Here is a 15,949-nt window from a genome sequence, read left to right as displayed (position 1 = left end):
AGTGAGTGACCAAAGCAGTTACGCAGGTCTTGAATTTTGAAGGAATTAGAATAGGGTAAACAAGTAAGAATCCTAAAAATAACCTAACATAATTAAACACTATTTAAGAATTCAAAAGGCATTTCAGAATCTCTTAAGCATCAAAGCAACATTATCATCATAAATTTATATTGGATGGCACCATAAAACTTGTTAATTTAAGCATTCATGTTGTCTGAGCTTCTGTGATATTTGATTACATACTCAAAATGCAAATGAACAAGTCTATTATATAGATACACACATAGATAACACATACATAATACAAAGCTCGACCTGACAAAATTTCGACGAGAATAGGTATCGCGGGAATTTCCCTAGCATTCTGGGGTCAAGCGAATACATCATACAACACATGCATTGCCTTGTGGTTATGTCTCCTGCTAATTCACTCCCTTTATTAGTAGGTCATCATTGCATAAAATCTTCTCTCCTCTGTCCACTCATTCTTTGCACCTTGCATGTTCACTCACAGCACCCATGCAGTCGTTCACCAAATTGTTGTGAGTGCACATCTCCAGCAGAATGCTAAGCCCCCAGCGCACAACAGAGAATGAGTCAGTGTGGTCTTGGCGCTGGGGAAGCTTACTGTTGAATTCTCACTGCTCATTCTGCTTTTCCATTGTTAGCCTCCCTCCGAGAAGCCCAAGGCTGCAGGCCAAGGCAGAGGTACCCACTAACAGGAATCTGGCTGGAGTTTTACGGACTCCGTACCATAAATCAGGCTGTCTGGTGAATTTCCTTCCTTAGAATGTGGTCATCTGTGTTCAACACAGACTGACTTTCCAAATTAGTTATATTGAAATGGTCTATCTGCACTGAGTATTTTCCCCCTTTTTTCTTAAGATCAAATTATTTTCCATTGGTAATTCCTGCTGTTTGGGCTTTTTTTTTCGTTTTTGTTTTTGTTTTCATTACATAAAAACCTGGGTGCCCCCAAGTGGCTAAAGCTTCTCTCACATTGACCGACCGTACAAAATGCAGCACCCCAGAAAAATCTCACAACCATAATATTAACCCAAGTGAATTTATACCTCAGGAAAGGAATCTAAAGTATATTTGCTTATGGTATAATTTATTTGATGTCAACATGCCTGGAAAATAAAATTAAGGACATTTTTCCCTTTTTAATGTTCGCGGTATGGCATTCATGTTCATGGTGTTTAACGTTCACCAGGTGGTGTGTATGTGGGGGAGGGCAGTTCCAGGATAAACAGGGGGGGCTGATGCGGGCTGAGGGCAAACACCTTCTATGAAGCAGCAAGTTCACAGTGCCTGGTTACTCATTTGGGAAAAGGGTCTCTTCTCTAATTAGCTAACGAAATTCCGATAATACAAGAATTAATTTGGATTTAGAAAAAAAGATTTTTTTTTTTTTTTAGAAAACCTGTTATGACCATCAGCGTGAAGAACTGTGGTTGTGACTGCATCTGCACTTTCTCTTTGCAAGAACTAAAGGCAGGATACGTGGACCTGTAAACCGAGGAGATGCCTGATAGAAGCAGGAGGATCCATTTACCCGCCACCGCCAAGAAACCAGGCTGGGTCCACAGGCTGACAAGGCTGGCCGGGGCGGTGGCAGGCATGAACTTTCCCGTCATACCCAAGAGTCCCAGATCACTCACAGCTGAATTCATTCAGTCAGCATGTCAATAAACCACACAGCTCGCCTCTGGTTTTCTAACAGTCTGTCGCTCATTAACTCCCCAAATGAAAACCAAAACCAATGGACAAAAAAAACGCAGCAACAAATAGAACAGAACGACAAACTTCTATTACACATTCTTTGGATTGTTAAAACAGTTTTCATGTCCCCTGAACGCTGACTCAGGAAAGTACTGTCTAAACGACGACCGAACTCAGTTGAGGCCTAGACAAAATAGCTTTGACACATTCGCTGACCTGGGGTCCTCCGGGTCTACAAAAACAAGTCACGGCTGAAGACGCTCACACTCATTAGAATTCCATTTCAATACTTCAGCTGCCAAGTCCAGTGATCTGTCTGCGCTTAAATTCTCTGTGGCCGTTACAGGGGTTGGCTGGCATCCATTCATAAGACTAGTTGTTTGAATTTTCTCTCTCCGTTCCAGGATCTACTGAATTCCTACTCTCTGCTGGGCACTCTGCTAGGCACTGAGGATTCAAAAATGAGTAAGGCAGTCCTCAAAAAGCTTGCAGACCCATGGAGGAGGCAGTCTAGGCAGGCCAACAACAAACATATACTGGGCCCCAGCACAGCTGTGCACGAAAGGAGGGGACAGAAGTGGTTCAGCATGCAGGACAATGGGTGGTCAGGGAAGATTCCAGAACTGCATACGATGTTTCTATGTAGAAGTGGATGAGGGAGGAAGGGCATCTTAGAGAGCCCCAAAGCTGCAGAGGACACAGTATATATTTGCTCTGGTAGTGAAACTCCTGGGCCGGGGCCGCAAGAGAGAGAGAGAGAGAGAGGATGTGTGCGTGAAGTCATGTGACTGCCTCGTTGCAAAAGGTCTTGCTTTGGCCCAAATGTTTAAATATCCCCCCCAAAACTCCTAGGCTGAAATCATAACCACCAAAGATAATGAAGTTAGGAGACAGGACTTGGGGAAGTTCTTATGTCCCACACTTTGTTTTAGATCCTTCATCTATGAGGCTACAAATCTTTATCAGCGCTATGTACCAGACGCAGTACTAGACATGGTACTGGGGAGAGGGGCAGCAAATGAATCAAGACATCTGCTCTACCAGGGCCGGCATCAGGAACAGCAGCGGGGTCGGGGGGAGGCCGCAATGACGGACATCTAACACAGAACCCAGCAGAAACAGCAGAGCACGGGATGCAGGGCAGGGCTCTCTTTCCGAGAGACAGTCGGGGAAGGCCTCTCCGATAGATGGTGATTAAGGAGAGAATAAGAAGGAAGGAGGATGCAAACCGCACGGCAGCAGAAACCCTTCAATTCCTAGCTCACTAACTGCAGCAACACTCACTGCACTTCCCAGAACCTATGTCCGCTTCTTGGAAGACCCCAGTAACTCGGCTCCTATCCGCTCTTACACCAACCCCTAGGAAGACCTGGGTTTCTCATAGGATGCTCAGATGTGTTCTCCAGATCTGTGGTCCCTTCCCTCCTGCAAATTCACACTTCTGGGATCTCCACACATGGGGTCTTAGAGCTCCCGCAGCTTCGTGCCTCCTGGCCCAGCAGGGATCTTACCAATCCCTCCCCCGACCTGACCACAAGGTTTCCAACAAAGTCTCATTGGACACTAGCCGGCCACCGAGGAAAGTTCGATAAATATTTGTTGAACAAATGAATGAAAGCCCTGATTCTGAATTACATCGGAGGGAAAAATATACTTAAATTTGGTAGAAAATCCCATAATGAAGTCCTTATGTGTAGTCTTTTCACAAAATTAAGCTCAACCGTTTGCAGCTCTGCCCTTACCAAGTCAGCAACTTCTGTTTTGAAGTGAATTGAAATCAGATAACCGAACTAAGTCTTCCAAACTCTTCACTGTCTTAAGATATTCACATCTATACTTAATATAAAAAAATATAGCAGTTCTGGAATTAGTGGTGATTAATTCAAAGCTTTGTGAATATACTAAAAATCACTGAATTGTACACTATAAAGGTGAACTTTATAGTGTGTCAGTCATATCTCAATAGAGATTAGAGCTCTCAATAGAGCCATTATTTTTAAAAAGAATATAGAGAACTTTTCCAATAAAAGATTAATGAGCATCTGAGTCGCATCAGGAAAAACAAATCTGCAGTGCTACTAATTTTTCCTTTAGTTACAAAGTTATTTTTAATTCAAATAAAGAATGAAAGGCGCCATTCACATCTCTATATACAGAAGACCGAAAAGGTGCAGATGAGAAAAATGATCTGTGCAATTCAAAAATTAGACATCTTGCCATAATAGTTTAAAAACAAATTTTAAGTTCTGTTCATTTTGATAAGCTCGCGATGGCTGATGAGCCTCATATCCCTTTCCTTAGTTAATGAAAACATCAAGTCTTAATGATCTACAGAAGAGAGGGAAAACAAAGCAGAAAAATAATTAAAATGCACAATACGAGGCTCTGACTAGCTACCAATGATAGATCAGTCCACCTTCCTCCAAAACATTGGAAATTAGAAAACATGGATTTGTTTTCAGCCCTGCTCTCTCTAGATGACAACCAAATCATGGTATGTGATGGCTCTGGGATGTGTCAGATTGGCTAGCCGAAACTCCAGGTCCCAGAATTACCTTACTCGTATGTTTTCAGCACGGATTGGCGGCAAGGAACATTGTCTCTCCAGCGCTGAGCGCCAAGCGCTGGAGGAAAGAAGGGAGGCAGCGGCCTTTTGCAGTATACACACACCTTTCCCCAGTTATTCAATCACATACTAGTTTATTTGCTAATATAATGCTGCTATGAAGGGATCTTGTAGCCGTAATTAAGGCATGTCATCAGCTGACTTTAGTCAAAAGAAAGATTATGATGTTGAATAAAACTGAGGGAATGAGCTGGGAGCTCTTTTTTTTTTTTTTTTTAAGATTTTACTTATTTGACAGAAAGAGATCACAAGTAGGCAGAGAGGCAGGCAGAGAGAGAGAGAGAGAGGAGGAAGCAGGCTCCCCGCCCAGCAGAGAGCCAGATGCAGGACTCAATCTCAGGACCCCGAGATCATGACCCGAGCTGAAGACTCAGGCTTGACCCACTGAGCCACCCAGGCACCCCACGCTGGGAGCTCTTTTTAAAAAGGCTTATAACCTGCAGGAATTCAGAGACTCCAAGCTTCAGCTCCTGTTCCTGAAGATCCAGTCTGCTTACAACAGACTCTTCTTGACTGCCTGAATTTCAAAATCCTTATGGATTTCAAGCATGCTTTGCAAGCCCCACAACTGAGCAGCGAATTCCTTGGAATAAATCCTTTAATCCATATAGCTGACTAGCTCTGCCTCTATGGTAAACCCTGACTGGTTCATGACACTGGAGTGACCACTGTTGAGAAGACGGAGGACGACCGCTTGGCATGGACTCATCCAGAAAGAACTACAGAATTTTACTCTTCCATGAGCCCCCTCCCAATCTCTTGCAATAACGACCAGGAGAACAGAAGATCGGGGGTGAGTCCATTTTTCAAAAGATGAGATTTATAACAATTTAGGGACGGAGTGAATTGAACACAATGCCACAGCTAGGCCACCGTGCTTCAGCTCTGGCCGATGAGATGTACATGCAAGAGTGACAGAAATCTGGTGTAGGTCCTTGGGACACAGCAGGCCTTTCTTCCCCCTCTTCAGCCTCTCCCTGCTCTGTAAATGGAAGGTTTGGAGCTCCAGCAGCCATCCTCGACAAGCGCCACAACCTGGAGAGGGCAGACTGAAGAGCTGGATAGAGCCACCGGCTGGGGGGACCTGCAACCATCATGCCAGGTCACAACTGCCTACTTCCAAACTGCTTTTTACATGACAAGCAACGCCACCATTGGGGGCGGGGGAGGGTCTCTGATACCTGTAGCTAAACACAATACCTAACTCATCCAAGGAATTTTTTCTCTAGTTTTCCTATTCCCATAGCAGTCAACTAACACACCCATGTCGACGAATTATAAGGACTAGCCATATTTAATCCCACCCACTGCTGTGTGCATGGGGACACACTGAGTGTTTAAGAGGATTAGAGCAGACAGCTACAGTAGAAGTCCATCCTAATCTCTTCATGCGTCTACGCTTGGGCAAAAGAATATGAGAACATTTTCGCAGTCTGCAATAAATGTCTTCCCAAAGCCACTAACTTGGATTCCCATGGAGTAGAATTTCACATGGCAAGCCTGTGGTCGCATCCAAATCCACTCATTCGACAGATATGTGATGTAGAAAATTCACTCTGCTATCCCTTTAGATAGGCTGTCTTTTCATGGTGGAGTCATCTAATTTCACCCTAACCAACAACCCCTGAACACGTCTGGGTAGATTTTTTGCTGAATGCACACTGCACAGTCACCTCAAAGCCTATAATTCAGTTCAGTCACACCGGGCTTTCTGGATGCTCAAGAACAGAACCACCAAGGGTGCCACACACTTTTGGTGGTAACCTTGCCTGCTCAAGCTCCCCTGGGTCAATCTATCATGAAGAAGAAATTGCCTGACACACAAGGTCGCTGACAACTATGAGAGAAAAAAAATACCAGGCCTGTGACCAAGGGGAAAATGAAGTGATTAATATAGAAAACAGTAAGAAACATCGAACAGGAAAAAGTTGACCTTTCCCTTTAGCTTAAAGTAAGTTTGTTTACTCCTCGAACGGACTCTAAAAGGCCAGATCAAAGTATCGACCTGGTGCAAAAGTGTCATATGTCTTCCTGACCCTGGGTCATTTATGATAACTGCAGAGTCTCTGACTCTTTTTCTTAGAGGGAGGAAGGGGGCCAGTGAGCATAATCGTAACTCTGAAGAGATACACTTGGGAAACTGTGCGCGTGAACACAATGGGCCAAACTGTTCCCAGCATGCGCCTCAGCTCCTTTGTGCCATTTCCTTCTGTCAGAGTTCCCTGGACACTCCTCCCTGCCCGGTTCTTGGACCCCGGACCGCTGACCCCATTCCTGAATACTGGTGCTCCCTGGGATTCTGAGCTCTACCTGTCAACGTCTCTCATCCCACCTCCTCATGGGAGGAGCGCCCCAGACCCGGCCTCACCAACTTTCTGACTCGCAATACCACCATTGCTCTCCTCTCTTTCTCCCAAATGCCTCCAACCCACTCAACTATTGTTCCACAGGCATCTATTTTATCTAGTTCAAAACTGAACATGATCAAAATCTGCCTTGCCTCTGGATTCCATCCTCCCTCCCTTTCCCAAAGTCCCGCCACATACATGCCACAGCCCTACCCCACCCTCCGCCATATTCCATATCTCAGTTCCTGGCTCCACCATGCACCCAGGGGCCATGCCTGCCCTTATTTTTCTACTCAGAGTAGTGGAGGCTGGAGGACCCACAAATGAAATTCACCTACTCTGGGAGTGCAGATGGATCGGGGGGCCTGTGGCCTTCAGCCATTCATCTCCACCAGCTAATCTGCAAAGAGGGAAGAGGGCCTTCAGACAGAGAGACCTCTGTGACTTCTAGGGGCCTGGGAGAGGGCAAAGGGGCTGTTTCAGGGCCCAGCTCCACAACAATGGAGACTGGCAGTCAGCAGCTTTGGGAAGGCATGGAGAAAGCTGTCTGCCCCCTAGCCTCTGTGAGTCACGGAAGAACAGCCCGACAATGTCAGGCTCCTGGACACAAATGCATGCAAGGTGTCTGAGGTACACACCAGGTTCCCATATCTTTCTAGTGCCTCCTCCCTCAGATTTGCAAACTTAGGAAAATAAGGCCAGCAGGTCCATCTTTGGCATGGATCCCATCCTATGGGATCCCATAGCTATGGCGGGGGCAGGCCTCGTCCTTAAATCCCTTTTAACCCATGGTCATCAACCAAGAAGATAAAGCAGAAGACTGCCAAGGGCTCCACAGCCCAGGTAAGAGGTCTCTCAGACTCCAGGAGCACCTGGAGGAGACTTTCAGTAAAAGTCCTACATAGCCACATTTGAATGCAGACCAATAAATTCTGTTACCTCTATTAACCTGACTTCATTTGAATCCTCATGTTGACAGAGTCTGAAGGCATTCTCCAAGTCTGTCTTCTAACTTTCACCCCTACTATAACTCAGATAAACTTTTTTTCCCCACACCCTCTTTCAAAATATTTCTACAGATGGCAACCAAGGTGATCTTCTACAACTGTAATTCCCATAGTGTCCAGGCTGGCTCCTCCCGGCTCCTTAGAACTGATCAGTAAGTTTTCAAAAATTTTATGACTCAGCTGTTAAACATAGCAATTATGAAATCTTAAATTACATACAAAAAACTTACAGTAAATAAATCTTATTAAATCCACAGATAATAAGTATTCAAAATTCATCACTTTTTTACCACTTTAATACATTTTTACTAATGTCTACGTCCTTGAGGTTGTTTAGGTCCATTTTATACTGTGAAATGTGCTACTAGGTGTCTATTCCCTATAACCTGAAGTTGACTGTAATGGGAGTGGTTTCACCTAGAAATTGACAACCCCTATAAGTTATAGTCTGATTTTTGTTTTGTTGATCCTCTGGGCTTAAAATGATGGAGAAAATGTTCATAAAATATATGGTAGGTATTTTGTGAATAAAATGAAAAGTTGAGGAAATAATTCTTCTAATACCATCCAGTTTACGAAGATGCTTCATGAACAAATGAAGTTCTGGGACACGCCTTCATCATTTCACTTTGATCTTACTCCATGCTCTAACAAGAAAACATCAACTACCCTTTTTCATTAGTTGTAACCACAGGTTGGCTATAAACACAAGAGTTCAGCAAAAACCAAGAGAAACCTGTCAGAATCAAGGAGCTAGGGGTGCCTGGGTGGCTCAGTGGGTTAAGCCACGCTGCCTTCAGCTCGGGTCATGATCTCAGGGTCCTGGGATCGAGCCCCGCATCGGGCTCTCTGCTCAGCAGGGAGCCTGCTTCCTTCTCTCTCTCTCTGCCTGCTTGTGATCTCTCTCTGTCAAATAAATAAATAAAAATCTCTAAAAAAAAAAAAAAAGAATCAAGGAGCTATATGGCCTTTACAATAAAGAAAATCGTATGTTTTATTATTTATTTATAAATTGTGCGCTACACATCCTTTACATCAGGAAAATATATGACCGACACGTATATGTACAGATACACATTTATTTTTCTGGAAAGTTGGTTGTTAAACATTTACCACATAAATCTGCATAAAGGCAGTTCCTTTGTTTCAAATCCTTCCATAGCTCTCTATGTCCACCTCTTTCTATGCTCTGCTTCAAATCCTCTCAGACTCACCTCATACTCCCGCCATTGCGATGGCAGCCATTCCTGTGAAGAATCTGACCAGCATCATATATGGACAGCCTGACAGGGCCTCTCCAGCCCACGCTGCCCCACACTGCTTCTTGAGGTGCCCCTGGGGACCCACCTGGCAGTCAGGTATGCCCAATCTGAAAAAGCAGAGCTGCCTCCAATCAGTGGGAGATGAGAAACAGATAAAAGCTTCTCCCTTCACCCACCCCAGGTGAGCTGTGCTGAGAGACATTTCATAAGACTTCTCTTCAGATCCCCTGGAATCAAGCAAACCAGTTGCTTGTTAATGGCCAACTCAATCACGCCTGCTTCCCAGTGGGACTCTTACTGGGCCTTCACTCCAGCTCCCAGATAGCATTCCCTAGTAAACCACCTCACACGAGACTTTCCCATAGGATAGAGTCCACACTCCTTATCTGAGCAGTAATGACCTTTGGAAACTGGGCCTCTAGCTAGCGTGTCATACCCTGGTCACAAGAGAATACGCAAACTCTTTCCCATCCCTGTGGCGTGGCTTTGCTCATCCCTGCTCCCTGCTAATAATTCTGGGGTGTGCAGAGAGGTAGAAAATTCTGTAATTTACTACAACCACAACCTTACAAATGAGGAAATTAAGGCCCAGAGTACAAAAGTCTGGCCCAAGAGGCTTAATGGCTAATTTAAGACAGAACTGAAAGCTCTCCTGGTTTTTATGAGCTTCTGTTTCTAGTTCCTAAAGTGTCCATGAATATCTATGTTCTAATCCTGAAAGCCTACTGAATTATTCGTTTCCACTTTCAACCTCTCAAAATACATGGATGCCCATTTCCCTCTAAACTAACACTTTTTATTGCCTGAGGCATTTTGTCTTCCACTAAAGAAACAGATAGTAATTGACTTTTACTCAGTGGTTCAATCCAGTTCCCCAGCATTTGCTGGAAACATTATACAATCACTCATGATGAGTGCAGAGAGGAGACAAAAATGAGTAAGATATGTCCTTTACTCCAAAGAAGTTTATAACCCAGTGGATGAAAGAGAGGACTGTGAGGAAATATATCAGTCTATGCCGTGATTGTTATAATGGGAGAGCGAGCCAAAAAGATTTAAAATATCTATACTCTAGTTATTCAAAACATATATAAAGAAACACATGCAGAAGATGTCCACAGGCATAGGATATACAATAGGAGTAAGAACAAGTCAACATACTTAGAAAACTAGAAGTTCAAAAAGAAAGCTATTTACAGATGTAAGTATTTTAAAGCCAATAATCATCCAGGATGAAACAATGAACAAATACATTAGTGCCTGTTACATACAGGCCATTTGCTTCTTATACAAACATATGCTGCAGTGTTTCAGACAACCAGCAACCAAAACACTGGTTACAATCAAACAAAAAGAGACCTTGAAAAGCATCTGGTCCACTGCCCTCCTAAAGAAACCAAGGTTCCACGGGTTCATTTTCTTCTCCAATTTATTTCCCCCAGGGATCCAGCCACTCCCATTCTTCCCCAACAACTCAAACTTGAATCCTTAATCTCTCTTGACCTTTTCATCTCCCTCATCCCCAGGAGTCAATCAACTCCCACATCTGTGGCTTTTGGGCAGATCCATCCCGTAACTGTATCCCTCCCACCTTCAAGCTCCTCTTCAGTCAGGTCCCTGCATGGAGACTGGGCTGCCCCAGTAATTCCTGAAATCACGGTCTCTCCCCAAGCCATTCATCACAGTGCTGGACTTCCTAAGCATGGCTCTGATCATGCTGATCCTTTGCTGACAAAAAAAATCCTAAAAACCAAAAACATGTTTGGTTTAATTGCCGAGCTCTCTCATTCTCAGCCCCATCTGTTTCTGGTTGTTCCTTCCCCCACACCAACACTCAGTCCACCTAGGCTAGACTACCCCCTGCTCCCACACTCATCCTGCACTCCCTCTCCCATCCAAAGATGGGATGGTACCATTCCCCAAAATGCCCTACCTGTCAAGGCTTTATCCGCTTGCCAAGATCCTGCTGGACTGCTCCCTCTTCCATTAGGGTTTCCTAGATCTCCAGCTGTTCATTCATCTTTTGACCCACTTCCCCACACCCTGTTTCCCACTGTGCATGACTTATACTTACTTCACAGCATTTAATCTTTGAATTGTGGTTCCTGATGTGTCAGCTAAACCATTAGATCAGTGCTTCTCAAATCATGTCCCCACACCAGCTGCATCAGCATCATCTGGGAACTTGTTAGAAATGCAAATCTCCCACCCAGCCCAGAACTACTGAATCAGAAACTCTAGGGTGAGGCCCAGCACTCAGCTCTGATGAGCCCTCCAGGGGATTCTCTTGCGCAGTGGAGTGTGAGAACCACTGACTGAGACTGTAAATCCCCCGAGGATAGTGGCTAGGACTAGGTTAATTCACACCAGTTTCAGAGGCAGGGCCTGCAACAGACAAAAGAGCACTAGTGGAATTTCCGGAAATAAACTGCCCAGGGCCACACTAAGTCACTTGAGACAAAACCAAAACTCAGGTTACCATGAGTATCAGACCAGAGTTCTTTCCAGCACGATCAGTCTCTAATGGTGACTGTAGGCCACTGAAGTTCATGTGTAAGTGTCCATGTGTTGTAGGAAATGCACTTAAATTGCTTAAGAATGACAAATTGTGCAATTAACAAATCAGGTCATTTTCAGTCCCTAACTTCAAAAGGAGGGGTTAGTGGAGCTGGTCCAGGAGGCTTACTTAGAGATGTCGTTCTTGTGTAAAGGGAGATCCTGCAAGAACTGAAGAATAACCAGCCGCTGAACTTGTGTGCCTCGAAGTCTCTAAAAAACTATGAAAAAGTATATTACGCTCACAGAATGGATTTAGAGGTGGACCCAGGAGATTGCCTTTTAAAAAACATACCATATTGTAGCTATAAATGCCTACTTATAAGTTAGCAGCTTTTGACCAAAACTTCTGCAAATATCTTAATAATGTGGAAAAAGCTGGCGTGTACCAATGTGAATAAGTATCTAAATTTCTCACTTATTTATTTGGGCCTCCTATTTAAAATTGACTTAAGTTGGCTGAATTTCTTGAGAGTTTATTCTTTTTTTCCAAGTCTTTAGAATCTTCAAAGGCTTACTACTCCTCAAGCGCGTTCTTCCTTACATTTTGTGATGGCTGTCATGTGAACCGTCGCCTGGGAAAATTCATTTTCCGTTTTTCATGACTCCTTAGTAAAATGATAGATAAATGGAAGAATCACTGATCCCTTAAATCGTGAAACCTAAAGAAACTTTAAAGGGAAGGGAAAAGTGCTCAGGCTACTGGGTCTAGGTAACACTCACCCAGGCAGGGCTAAGACTGTCCTTCTGTTGTTTCATCAGCTGCAGTGGGAAAGTGGGCTTGGTAAGATCAAAGGGGACCAGTTCAATGTTGTGGGAGGCATTGCAAAACTGAAGGATGAGACTGAGCTCAGTAAATGACCATCACTTAAACATCCTCCACTAATGTAATTCTAAACTCATTTTTGCAACCTTAAGCAATGCATCTACATTTTGAAGAAAACCAAGCCCTTGTTTTGGGAAACAATGTCTTCCAAGCCCACCTACCCTCTGAGGAGAAGAGGCTCCAGGGTGGCTGGAGAGCCCAGAGGCTAATTCAGGGCCTGAAGACCTTCAGGTGAGGTTGGGGTGGTGGGGGGGGGTGGGGGGGAAGTAACCATCCTCTCTGCCCTGGGGCTGCTGGAGTCCTACATCAAGCTTTCTGCTCAACAGGGAGCCTGCTTCTCCCTCCGCCTGCCTCTCTGCTACTTGTGATCTCTCTCTCTCTGTCAAATAAATAAATAAAATCTTTTAAAAATAAAAATAAATAAAATAAATAAAGAAGCCAGGCCTTACCTGAAGCAATCCCTTTCCTTACCTGCCCAGACCCAACTTGGCTTATGTGCTATGACAAAGAAAAAAAATTATATTCATTTCTGGTCATTCCTACTCGTTGAATATATGGTCATTTTTTAAAAAGATTTTATTTATTTATTTGACAAAGAGTCACAAGTAGGCAGAGCAGCAGGCAGAGGGAGGGAGGAAGCAGGCTCCCTGCTGAGCAGAGAGCCCAATGAGGGACTCGATCCCAGGACCCTGGGATCATGACCTGAGCAAAAGGCAGAGGCTTAATAACCCACTGAACCACCCAGGCATCCCTGACTATAGTTATAGACAGATGTCATAGCCTCTCTAGGTCCTTGGCCCTAAGAAATCACAGTGGAAGGTAACATTTGCTGTATAGAAGTCATCAGATTAAAGGACTATGATTTAGTGAATAAACAAACTAAATTAAGAAAAAAAATTCTGGGTGGAATCAAAAGATAGTATTAATACAGGCACCGGTTTGGTAAGAAAGAATGAGAATTAAATGTCTGATCTGGTTGTGTTAAAATCATTCTAATTACAGGCAATTAAGTGAGGTGCTTATCCTTTATACTTAACCTGTGCTTAATTCTCATGCAATACAATAATGACTTCTCAACATGCTCTAAATTAATACCGTTATTCTTTATTGGACTGCAAAAGTAAACCCCTCGTGCCTGTCTAGCCAGATGTCAAGGTCCAGCTCTGTATCCTACTGGCAACTGATTTACAGGCCCAAGTTCATTTGGCCACTTACGGGGTCGGCCCTGCTGGAACGGGCCTCACAGGCTCTGTAGCAGGACTGAGTCCTCAGTGGGGACATCAGAGCATAGGGCTGCATGGGTAGCCCACTGCACACTAAGCCATTAACCAATAGGGGACTCAGAAACATCTCTCTGGCTCAAATAGCCAGGTTGTCTGGTCTCCGCATATAATAGCCCACAACTTTAATTTTTAAAAAGGAGAACTTGCTGCGACTAAAACCACTCTCTAAAGTATTTCTGTGTGTGTGAACTGGGACAGAAAAAAGAACGCCTAAAAGCACTGAATTTTAGAAAAAAATTAACTAATAAAATACAGAAGAAAATCTAGAACACTAAAAGATGTAAAGGGAATGAAATATTTTTGGATGCTTTTCCTTTATTTTAAGCCAGGTCAAAAGACAGGCGAGGACACGTTAGACTTTTAGATGATTTTTAAAAAGGTGAGATACAAGTTTACATACAGTCTCTTTAACTTTATAATAGAGAAAAATATGGCACACTGGAGATTTGTCTTAAAACAGAAAGCATAGAAGACTGGCATGGGGGCTTCTGTAACAGGTCTACCATTCTCTCAGCAGTAAGACACTATGCTGAGCAGCATTTTCAAAGTTTCCACTTAAGGAAAATCTAAAGAAAAAAAGATAGGAAGATCAAAAATTATTCTTAAGAGTTATTCAACTTCCTAAGGAGTTTTTAAAAGACAGATGCCTACAGGGACTCTTGGGTGGCTCAGTGGGTTAAACATCTGACTCTTGGTTTCAGCTTAGGTCATGATCTCAGAGTCCCGAGTTCCAGCCCTGGTTCAGGCTCTGCGTTCTGCAGGGAGTCTACTGGAGATTCTCTCTCTCCCTCTACCTCTGCCCCTCCACCCATTTATACTCTCTAAATAAATAAATAAATAAAATCTTTAAAAGACAGATGACTACAAATCTCCCTAGAGTGAATCTCAGCAATAACTTAAAATACTGAGTGCAAACTCAGTCTACAATAGGGGAAAAGACACATTTTGACCTCTGCTCCTCAAAAAAACTACTGAAATACTTCTATTTTAAGGTATTTTTTAAAGATTTTATTTATTTATTTGATAGAGAAATCACAAATAGGCAGAGAGGCAGGCAGAGAGAGGGGGGAAGCAGGCTCCCTGCCGAGCAGGGAGCCCAATGCAGGGCTCGGTCCCAGGACCCTGAAATCATGACCGAAGCCAAAGGCAGAGACTTTTTAACCCACTAAGCCACTCAGGCACCCCGAGAAATTTATTTTTGATAAAAAAAGACTATCAACAGAACTATCAGCTGAAATACTTCTATTTTAACTTTATTATTACAAAAATAAAGAAAAATCTAAGTGATAATTTCTTCTTTAGTGTTCCAAATAAATAAATGCAGAAATAGGATATTTAAAGGGCAAACAAAGAGGTGAAGATTAAAAAAAAAAAAAAGTTTTCTAACATTTTTTAAATAACAGGAAGATTATTTGTTTGAATAAAATTCCTAAAAAGCCCAATATAAGTAAAAAACACAGTATTGGATTATATAATCCAAAGTAGAAGATAAATATCCATGTGTCCATATAAATAAGTAATGGAATAACTAAATAAATAAATAAATAGGGATGGAAAGATAAATCTTCCATGCAGACTCAATCTAAATAATTCATAGAGCTACTACCCTCTCTAGGAGGTAGAGCATAACTGCTCATCACAACATATGTGAGGGGGCGCCTGGGTGGCTCAGTGGGTTAAAGCCTCTGCCTTCAGCTCAGGTCATGATCTCAGGGTCCTGGGATTGAACCCCATATCAGGCTCTCTGCTCGGCGGGGAGCCTGCTTCCCTTCCTCTCTCTCTGGCTGCCTCTCTGCCTACTTGTGATCTCTGTCTAATAAATAAATAAAATCTTTAAAAAAAAAAAAAAGTATGTGACATCTTTCCAAAGGGTACAGTATTGAAAAGAGGCAAATAAATAACTTGGCGATAGAGAACCCTGGCACTCCCTCCGCCAAGTGATCAAAATTACCATCGACAATAATATATCATGCTGATGATGCGTGCCCTTAATACAATGCGATGAGAATGGGATTTTACTGCTGTGGTTTTCCTCTCAAAACCCATAATCCCAGTTTAATCAGGAGAAAAAAATCATTAAAAATTATGACTGAGGGACATTCAACAAAATACTAGTACCCCTTTAAACAGTCAAGGTCATCGAAAACATGGGAAAGTCTAAGAAACAATCACAGGCAAGAGAAGCCCAAGCAGAGAGGACTACTAAATGTAGCATTGTATTCTGGATGGGCTACTGGAACAGAAAAAGGATACTAGGGAAAAGCCAAGGAAATCTGACTAAAGTATGGACTTTAGTTAATAATGCGTTAATATTGG

The 15,949-nt window shown here is 43.2% G+C and overlaps 1 protein-coding gene across 2 annotated transcripts in view; it reads right to left on the bottom strand.

Annotated features, from left to right (window-relative positions):
- PLD1 (phospholipase D1) overlaps nt 1-15,949 on the bottom strand; it is a 198,148-nt gene that overhangs the window by 172,877 nt on the left and 9,322 nt on the right. The window contains exon 2 of one of the 2 annotated variants that reach the window (XM_032341336.1): nt 8,921-9,075. The exons of the other annotated variant lie outside the window; for it this stretch is intronic. Coding sequence (XP_032197227.1) covers nt 8,921-8,925 — 5 coding nt within the window. The 5' untranslated portion in view covers nt 8,926-9,075. The remainder of the gene's footprint in view (nt 1-8,920; nt 9,076-15,949) is intronic. 2 annotated transcript variants of the gene reach the window in all.

Source organism: Mustela erminea, chromosome 1 (assembly GCF_009829155.1).
Source record: "Mustela erminea isolate mMusErm1 chromosome 1, mMusErm1.Pri, whole genome shotgun sequence".
NCBI classification, from domain to species: domain Eukaryota; kingdom Metazoa; phylum Chordata; class Mammalia; order Carnivora; family Mustelidae; genus Mustela; species Mustela erminea.
The sequence above is the reverse complement of the archived record's forward strand: the minus strand, read 5'-3'. Positions and strand labels throughout refer to the sequence as shown.